This window comes from Helianthus annuus, chromosome 9, assembly GCF_002127325.2.
Source record: "Helianthus annuus cultivar XRQ/B chromosome 9, HanXRQr2.0-SUNRISE, whole genome shotgun sequence".
Taxonomy (NCBI): domain Eukaryota; kingdom Viridiplantae; phylum Streptophyta; class Magnoliopsida; order Asterales; family Asteraceae; genus Helianthus; species Helianthus annuus.
In genome coordinates this window covers 176,431,406-176,441,671 of record NC_035441.2, presented here as the reverse complement: position 1 = coordinate 176,441,671, position 10,266 = coordinate 176,431,406, and the positions used below count along the sequence as shown (strand labels likewise).

Here is a 10,266-nt window from a genome sequence, read left to right as displayed (position 1 = left end):
ATTGTATGAGTGTGTATATATAAGACTTTTTTCGTGCACTAGACATCTATTCTATGGATTTTTCTGCTTATAACTATATATTAAGTTATAGAATAATTGTATTAAACAAAATATCAAATAAAAAATATAATTTTCATACGAAAGTTTGATTAACATTTAATAATCATTACTAGATTTAAAATGATTAAAATCAAACTATAATAGTACTACTCTTAGATCAAATGCAACAACGATTATTTTTAAGCAGATTGTTATCATTTTTACCCTGAAAAAGAAATTGCATTTCCCATACCATACTTTCTTTTGGACTCTTGAAGAAATATATATATTTAAGCCACGTTTATTGTGTATTATAGGTTTAATGTAATGACGTTTATAAGGTTTAATGTCATATCAACATCTCATAATGTATCAAATATATATAATCCAGTATAGTGTCACATTAGTCCACTTTTTTTAAAAGCTCATCGTGACAACCTGAATAAGATTTATTTTGTTTGTTTATTACCTTTTCAAATAGAAACTTCTGTTTTTATGGAATGTATATTATAAAGCACTTGGAGGTTAAAAAAACTAAGTAGTTTGAAAAACTTATCAACTGGACACACAAAAAGTTAATAGATGAAAATAAGTGATATTACAGAAGCATAAATCATGTACAACGTTTATTGTTTAATCCATGTTACATTTACTCAGTATGGTCTTCAATCAATATATTGTACCATGTTGAGTTACTATAAAGTAACTCAACGGCCCATGCCCATGTTTTCCATGCTAAGAAATATGATATTTTCACAAAGTTCTCTGTTTCCCCATTTGGAAATTTATCTAATATAAATATAGGTAGATGATCCTGTAAAAAGTGCTCAAAGTGTGAGAAGTGTAAGAAGTGTATTATAACACTATATATAATACTATATAACACCATATAAACACCGTATAACAATATGTAACAACATATAATACTATATAACACTATGTAACACTATATATCATTATATAACAAATATAACACTATACATCTATCATAGACATGTTATCAGACAACCTATAGTGTTATATTTGTTATATAATGATATATAGTGTTACATAGTGTTATATGGTATTATATGGTGTTACATATTGTTATACGGTGTTTATATGGTGTTATATAGTATTATATATAGTGTTATAATACACTTCTTACACTTCTCACACTTTAGGCCCTTTTTACACTATCCTTACCCAATATATATAAATATAAATATAAGAATACTATATATATTAAAAAATTAGTATCTAAAAACATATTTCGTAAACACATCTAAAGAATCAATCTTTGAAGAATATTTATGTGAATCAGAAACGATAGAAATGTTTGATACGTCGAATGACTAGATATAAGGGAAAATTATTGTATTATCAAAATTTGCCATAAACATTACAAATGAACCTTTATTTATACGCTAGTATATTATTCTAAAGTAACCGACAATTTTCAAATGTCGAGACTTAGTTAATATTAGTTGTTGTATAGGCCTTGAGATTACTATTATTTTAGTGAGCTATAGATCGTTTCTTCACTCTTCTTCCGTATTCCCATCAATTTACCGATAAGTCATTTATTCGAATTATCCATCACATATCACACATAAATATCGGTAACAAATAAAAAAATTAAGTATATATAATAAAGGTATTAAAGAAGTCAAATATATAGACAAAATATATATAAAACGATATATACAAATAAAACGATAAAAGTTAAAATAATATTTTTGGTTCTTTATAAAAATAATGGATTTTAATAATTCCAACTATTGCCCGTTAGCCGACAATGGGTCCAACTTCAAAATTCCCACTAGCGGTATCATTTTTTCACGTATTGACCTTCAATAGACCCTGACTAAGAGAAACCTAACGCCGTTAGTCTCCGGTCACCGGAAAAACGTTTCTGGTCGGAAAAAGGTTCCTAAAGGTCCGATATGGTTACAAATAGGTTTGGGACGAAAACTTTGAGTTTTCCGGCTAAAAAGCTGAGTTTCCTAGCCAAAAATAATTTTTCCGGCAACCTTAATAATTGGGGCTTTTTTATTAGAAAATGTTCCTAAAGGTGAGTAATAAAGTTACAAAGAGGTTTGAGTCGAAAATGTTGAGTTTTCCGGCCAAAAATGAGTTTTCTGGCCAAAAACATTTTTCCGGCGACCGAAAACTAACAATGTTAGGATTCTGTTAATCAGTGCCCATTGAAGGCCAATATGTGAAAATAATATGACCGCCACTGAGAATTTTTAAAGTTGTAACTGTTATCAGCCAACAAGATTATTAAAATCCATTATTTCTTCTTTATAATAATCACATAATAAAAAATCTAATTACTTAAATACTAAATACGTGTATTAACAAATCACAAAACTTATAAAACAAACATTCATAAAAAAGATATAATAGTTTGGGTTGAGGTTGAACAATAACATAAAATAATAACACCACCACAATAAATATCGTAGAACAATATAATTGACTTTTAGCAAAAAGAAGAAAACATCCTTTCAATTTCATAACTTCCATTTGCCGTGAAATGCCCGCCTCTCTCCCTCTCAACAATTCTCCGGCATTAACAACTCCGTTTCCCAACCACCACACACCACCATACTAAACCACCACCACCATGGGCAACTGCACCACCTGTCTCCGCCCCGACCCACCGGAATCCAAACACTACCAACCACCTCCAACCCCCCAAGACAAAAGAAAGTCCCCCCATCACAAACAAAAACGACCCAACCCATACGCGGAAACCCCGGTACCCATCCGGGTTTTAACCGATTTCTCCCAATTCGCAACTCACCGGACCCGAATCTCCGACAAGTACATACTGGGCCGGGAGTTGGGCCGGGGGGAGTTTGGAGTGACATATCTTTGTACCGACAGAGAAACTAAACAAGCGTTTGCGTGTAAATCAATCTCGAAGAAGAAATTAAGAACAGCTGTTGATGTGGAGGATGTCCGGCGAGAGGTGGCGATCATGTCGACGTTGCCGGAGCATCCGAATATTGTGAAGCTTCGTGCTACTTATGAGGATCATGAAGCGGTTCATTTGGTTATGGAGCTTTGTGAAGGTGGTGAGCTTTTTGATCGGATTGTTGCTAGAGGACATTATAGTGAACGTGCGGCTGCCGGAATTGCTAAGACGGTGGCGGAGGTGGTTAAGATGTGTCATGAGAATGGAGTGATTCATCGGGATTTGAAGCCGGAGAATTTTTTGTTTGCTAATAAGAAGGAGAATTCGGCTTTGAAAGCTATTGATTTTGGGCTTTCTGTGTTCTTCAAACCAGGTATTTTGATCTGTTTTTTATTGTTTTTTTTTAAATTATTTTGTTTTTTTAATTATTTTTGTGTAATTTTTTCTGGGTTAGTGTCTGATCGGGTTAATTTGTGTGTTAAGAAGGTAAAGTTGGAAACTTTTTTATTTGGGTGTGTTGAAATCTTTAGATCTTGAATTTGATCTATCTTTAGTTATTTGATTAGGTTATATAATTTTTTTTTTTTTGAAATTTAGTAATTGAAATCTGATAGGATTAAGAATTTTTCAAAAAGGGCATGGAAGATTTGGAGTAGGTATGTGTGTAGCTGGTATTGGATTTGAATGATTAGATTCCATTTGGATGTCGTTTTCAGATTTGGTTTAGTCAAAATATGTAGACTTGGTCTGGGGCCAAGATCTCAAGATCAAGAAACTTATAAGCTGTTGCATTTTGACTAACGAGTAATGACTCATCGGTTCGAGCCATGTTGCACCCCTGTCCGGGGTTGGTCTTGTAAAAGTTTGGTCTCTTGGACATGTGGCGGCCTATATTCTTACGAAGGAGCTGATCTGCGGTTTTTTAATCTCAAACGGGTCAAATAATCGTTTTAGCCGAAAAGGAAATTGGTTTGAATGGGTTAAAATCACACAAAACTATAGTTTTAAAGTATAAAACTTAATAATCGCTTTACTCGAAGATTTTTTTATCAAATTATCATTAATTAATCATATCCGGTGCATTAATTGTTTTGTTAAAAAAATCTTTAGAAGTAGACAAAACTCAAAAGTGTTTTTGGGTCAACTTGACCCGAACTATTTTGGCATTTACTAATATTTGTCATGGTTTCGACACAAATTCATTTTGACCCGTTACCTGACCTGCCAACCTGCCTATCTTGCACCTCTAGGCATCACTTAGTGGTTCACACTAGTAAAATTGTAAAAACATATGGCTATAGCAATTAATTGGCCTTTTATTTAATTCTGTTTTCAGGGCAAAGATTTTCTGAAATTGTGGGTAGCCCTTACTACATGGCACCAGAGGTTTTGAAGCGAAATTACGGGCCAGAAGTTGATATATGGAGTGCCGGAGTTATTCTTTATATATTGTTATGCGGGGTTCCTCCATTTTGGGCAGGTATTACTACAAACACTAGATATGTTGATTGGATTAGGTAACCTGACATTCTAATGCTAATCTTTTATCTTTACTTGTTTGTTTATAGAAACCGAACAGGGTGTCGCTTTAGCAATTCTTCGAGGCGTTATTGATTTCAAGAGAGAACCATGGCCCCAAATTTCTGAAAATGCTAAAAGTCTCGTTAAACAGATGTTAGAACCAGATCCCAAGAAGCGATTAACCGCCCAACAGGTTCTTGGTAAGTTTTTAGTGATGTCTTTTGACTTTTCTAGTCAAAGTTTAACGCTACTCGAGCACAAATTATTCTGACTTACTAGAAGTCCTAGTACCAACGTTCTATAATGACGATAATTGTTATAAAAAGATGTATGGTTGTCTGATACTTCTTCTAACATGTCAACTTAACGTTATCCGTCATTTTCCCGTCTCTTGTAGAACATCCGTGGATACAAAACGAGAAGAAAGCTTCAAATGTTCCGTTGGGAGATATCGTGAGAACGAGACTCAAGCAATTCTCAGTGATGAATAGGTTCAAAAAGAAAGCATTAAGAGTAAGCATCCAATTTTTTGTTTAAAATATATGTATATTTAGAAACCAATAATTTCATATTAGATTTTACATTCAAGTGTAATTAAGATCTTGTTTTGTTGGTTGGATGGTGTAGGTGATTGCAGAGCACTTGTCTATTGAAGAAGTTGAAGTAATTAAAGATATGTTTACATTGATGGACTCTGATGGCGATGGAAAAGTGACATTCGATGAACTTAAAGCCGGATTAAAGAAAGTCGGTTCACAATTGGCTGAACCCGAGATTCGATTGCTCATGGATGTGGTACGTCATATACTTTTGTACAAATAACATTTTCGAATAATATCATGTTTTGAGTATTAAAATTCTAACGTTTATTTATTCACAAGGCCGATGTTGATGGCAATGGAGTACTTGAGTACGGAGAGTTCGTAGCAGTAACCATTCATTTGCAAAAGATGGAGAATGATGAACATCTTCGAAGAGCGTTTATGTTTTTTGATAGGGATGGAAGTGGTTATATTGAGCTTGATGAGCTAGAACAAGTGTTATATGAACCGGGTCAAGCAGACATCCAAGTACTTAATGAAATCATGAAAGAAGTCGATACAGACAAGGTACATTACTGGAATCTCACTGGAAAATGGGTGGGTCAGACGGGTTGGATAACGGGTCAAAATGAATTTTTTGTATGGATTGAGATGGGCTGGACTTGATTGGGTTGAACCAAATATAATCAGAAAAATCATATTATTTTAGTAATTATTTAATTTTTGAATAAATGGATTTATGCATTTAAATATATTTTGGGCTACTTTTGGTCTGTTTGAACGGTTCAACCATATTCGTTTTAGCTCATTTATTTTTTATTTATGACATGTTATAGAGATCAAAACACAACTAGAATCGACTCGGTTTCCACCTCTTGAATCACCTTGACTCTAATCTAACATTTTTGCTGACTTTTAACTGTTGGTCAAACATGGTCTCAGGATGGTCAAATTAGTTTCGAGGAATTCGTCGCAATGATGAAGGCGGGAACTGATTGGAGGAAGGCATCACGGCAATACTCAAGAGAGAGATTCAAGAGCTTAAGTGTTAACTTGATGAAGGATGGATCGTTGCGGCTTGATGATGGGTTAACCGGTCAAAGTGTTATAGTTTGAGCTTTGAAGTAACGAAGTCCACGGTATTCTTTCATTTTGTTTGTCTTCCGGTTGAATGGGATTTGCATGTCGGGGCTAGAGGAGTTTGTTGCAAAAGGGTTGTGGATTCGGCTTTTGTTTTAAGCTGTATATATTTATATGTTTCTGTTGTATAAATGTAATCGGTTTCTTTTTGGCTTGTTTCATGGCTAATCTGGCTTATTTCTGAAATTTTAACTTGTTATATTTTTTGGCTTTCTTTATAAGTGTATTGATGATATGAATACAAAGAAATTTGTTTGTTTGGATGTTTCTGGGCATTTTTGTTATGGGCTTCTGTCATACTGAACTTTTTTCGGTTACATACTTACATTGAGTGGCCAAGCTTAAGATTTCTGACCGGGGGGAAGTTACCAGACTTAAAAATTTCTATAAAACCGGGGGTCGAAAACGTATATACCCAAAAACTTTCTATACGAAAACTACATACTCTTCACTACTGAGCGAAAAGTTCGGGAGGTCGGCCGACCCCTCCCGCCCTACTTAAGCTTAGCCCATGCTTACATTTGTCTATTTTCATTGCTAACCTTAGCTTGCAAGCCTAACAAAATTTTAACATGCATTTCCAATTAATGTTATGCTATTCAATAAACTAACACATTGGCACTTGGATACAAATTGGATAATGAATAACATACAAGTCTACATTTATAGTGCATACTTAACTCATGGGAGTCTTATATCATGACCTTCGCAATTCAGAATTGATGAAACAATGGTTAACCGGGCAGGGTTAACGCACTGGTCTCGTCAAGAAGGGTTAATCCCTTCCTCTCGAGGATCGCTGGCTGGATCACCGGTGGTTGATCTCCTGCACAAGGAAACAAGCCGTGACTCGTAACAAGGAGGATGGGGTGGGGGGTGCTCCTTGTTACCACTCTCCGGCGTGAGAATCAGTAGTTTGCTTGGGAAGCAAAGTAAGATAGTAGTAGTAGTGAGAGAGTTGTGAGAAGATACCTCAAACCTGGTTTGGGGTTGGTATTTATAGCCGAGGAGTGAAGGAGGATGATGATGGATGGACTGACGACGTGCTGCACCCTTTCAGGTGTGTCAGGCTCGTCGGTTATGGAGGTTACGCCACGTCAGTCCATTGCTTATGTAGCTCTGACAGGTAACTGCCATTGGTGCCACTTGCACTGTGGTGTCAGTACCACTTGCTTGAGTACATAGGATGCGGTGCAAGCCGCATCGCTACGTGCGGTAACATCTGAAGTTACCGCGTCTCCTACTTGTGATCAAGGAATACGCGAGATGCGGTGCTAGCCGCATCGTCGTCTTGCCTGCATCCCTTGTCGTGACGAAAATGTCCGTATGGTGCGGTGTCAGCCGTACCGCTACGTTCATCTTCTTCTATGCCTAAGGTAAGGCTTTCCTGTATTGATAGAAGTGTTCGCTGGATGCGGTGCGATGCCGCATCGCTGTGAATACTTCCGTTTTCATACACCAGATGTGATGCTATGTCGCATCACTCTACCGTTCTCATGTTCCATGTAAGTCCTTCTTTGTTACTAGATAGATTGGATTCAACCCTTGTGTCGACGCGTTCCCGCATGGGCACAAGTAGGTTGTTAGTTAGTGGGGGTTTTGATAAGGGTAATGGTCACTCGCGGTCCATGCTGACGCGAGATCTGGGACCATACCCCTTCAAGTCCCCCCCAGTCTAGTGTTGCTGCCACATACAAGGTGTATGTGGGAGGAGTACTGGACTATGGTGTTTGGAAGGTAGTTTGGAGTCTGGAGAAGATCCTAGACCATGTGTGGTCTTTTCTGTATGTAAATGAAGCTGGAGGTCCGGAAGGGTCATCTGACGCCTCTTCCGTATCGGTGAAGGAATCTCGTCTGATGCGAGATTCTCAGCCGATTTATGTCACCAGGTGGCCTGCCACCTGTTGTTGTGCCGAAGGTCTCTTGGAGACCTTGTTAGTAATGCTGCACAAACTTCGAACCAACCTCTGAGATGGTGGTTCGAAGGTATGTGGAGGTTTCCCATCCTTTAAAGGTGGTCTTTTCTTCATACCAATTGTTGAATTGGTGCATGAAGAAGAAAAGAAACTTTTGGACCAATCTTTGAGACTGGGATCAAAAGTTGTTGATGCTTGCAAGTGCTTTGCTCAAGCTCTATGTTCAGCATCGAGTTATGAGACGGCGATCCCTTTTTTGTTGGGTTTTCGTGTTTATCGTCATAGCTCTCTAGTAACCGCTCGTTCTTTGCGGTTACCTCGTTGCGTCATTGTTGGCCATGTTTGGTCGAACAATGTATATTCGTACTATGGGTAAATAAACATGGTCATAGGCAAGGGTATGCCCACCATTGTTTATTCTATGCGGCCCATAGTCGGGCTAACAAAGTCATAAGCAGACTTGTTACCGCTGTTCGGACGTTTGTTGTTCGACGAGGGTTTATTTAGAGCGCTGTTCTGCGTTCGTTTTGGAGCCACTTACCTTCCCGCTCCAATACCGAGTTTGCCTTGCAGTAGCATTGTTTGGTGATGTGGAGTGAGCTTGGCTCTTCCGTAGCAACCACTCTGCGGAAGCTATGGTTATGTCCGTAGCTCCTCGTGAGTGTCTGTGGTTTTGCATTACCACATTTGCTCAAAGCGGGTGTGGCTCGGACGTAGCTCTTGAAGGTTCAGGAGACAGGGTTGCTGATGTGCGTTCGCGTGCATTCCATTCCTTCCTTTTGTTAAAGAAGGTGTTCATGTACCCTCTGCGGTTGTGAACTGGACAGGAGGGATTTGAAGCTTGAAGAGAATGAAGGCAATGCGGTTCCCCTGTGTCTGAGATGCGGTTCAGTCCAACGGCCAGCGCTGGTTCTGAGCATCTGACACACCTGAACGGGCTCGTGTGTGGCATGTCCGCATATTCCACGTGTGCTCGTGGGTAGTGCGGATAGGTATTATACCCCCTTATAGTTTAGAGATATATATTTTTACCTATTTTTAGGGGTATGTTAAAAAACGACATGCGGTATGGGTTATGGTGCGGTATACCAGAGAAACCGCATGTCGCTTATAATTGGATAATGTAGTCGCTTTTTGTTGCATACGTGGCTGGACGCACGTGTGAGTTGGTGGAAGTTGGTGAGATCTTCCTGGCATGTGCTGAAATGAAAGGACGTTTGCACTGCCCGAGGCATTAAATGCACTGTAGCGAAGAGTGTAAACGTCTCTTGTGTCAGGCGCGTGGGTGGCCATGCGCGCGTGATAACCGTCAGCGGAAACGGCGCTCGACACGTGGTGTCATACGATTCGCCCTTTTTGAACGTGATCATTTGTTTTCTCCCTCCGCATTAATTGCGATGGGTATATAAGGGGAAACCGTTCGTGGTTTCCCCTCACTTGTTTGAAATTTTCAAAAATTTGCCGGTGAGAGAAACTTGTTCTTTGTCTTCTCCGACGAAATTCCTTGAAGTTCCAGTGAGGGTTTTGGTTTTTCTGTTCACCATCTTCTGTTTCTTTGATATTCTTGATGGCTGAACCATCTAGTCCACACAATGTGGAGGGTGAAAACCCTGAACAGCCGGTAGTATCGGCTGATGAAGACGAAGATGATGACGTTGACGTTCCCGGTGGTGGGTTACCGGTGTTGAAATGGTCCAAGGGTGGTTTTAAAACCCTGATGGCCACTGTGCAGATGGCCAAAGACTGGAATGCTACTTACCCACAAGTGGGGGACACCGGTGCCGATGCTCCGGCCGGTTATATAACCTTGTGGGCCGACTTTTTTGGTGACTGTAATCTCCGGTTACCGTTGACGGTGTTCGTTGTGGATGTCTTGGAGTGGTACAAGGTCCACATTTCTCAAATGAGTCCGTTTGGTATGATTCGGATTCGTAATTTTGAGTTCACCTTCCGTGCTCTTGGTATAGAGCCTACCGTCGGAGATTTCCGACGGTTTTATCAGATGACTGTGTCATTGGGTTTCTTTTCTTTCCGTCAACGAGACGGTAGCCCTAAGCTGATGACTCCTCCCAAGGGGATGACGATGTGGAAAAAGAAATTCTTCTATGTCAAGGCTGCTGCCATTGTTGCAGACATGACGTTTCGGAACGTGACCGAGACGATCATAGGGGAGACCATTGCGATGCCCAGTTTGAAATCAGTG

General features: G+C 38.8%; 1 protein-coding gene across 1 annotated transcript; it reads left to right on the top strand.

Annotated features, from left to right (window-relative positions):
- Positions 1 to 2,495: 2,495 nt before the first annotated feature.
- Positions 2,496 to 6,414, top strand: LOC110879733 (calcium-dependent protein kinase 30-like). Its single transcript, XM_035977904.1, has 7 exons — positions 2,496 to 3,317; positions 4,281 to 4,424; positions 4,513 to 4,665; positions 4,863 to 4,978; positions 5,093 to 5,260; positions 5,347 to 5,574; positions 5,950 to 6,414. Exons 1-7 carry the CDS (start codon positions 2,651 to 2,653, stop codon positions 6,121 to 6,123), a joined length of 1,650 nt encoding a protein of 549 aa, XP_035833797.1. The 5' UTR covers positions 2,496 to 2,650; the 3' UTR covers positions 6,124 to 6,414.
- Positions 6,415 to 10,266: the final 3,852 nt, after the last annotated feature.

Excerpts from the sequence above, each read along its gene's own strand:
- LOC110879733 (XM_035977904.1), top strand. The coding sequence starts at position 2,651 with ATGGGCAACTGCACCACCTGTCTCCGCCCCGACCCACCGGAATCCAAA. Across the intron at positions 4,425-4,512 it reads GGTTCCTCCATTTTGGGCAG|AAACCGAACAGGGTGTCGCT; the intron begins GTATTACTACAA and ends GTTTGTTTATAG. Across the intron at positions 5,261-5,346 it reads TTCGATTGCTCATGGATGTG|GCCGATGTTGATGGCAATGG; the intron begins GTACGTCATATA and ends TTTATTCACAAG.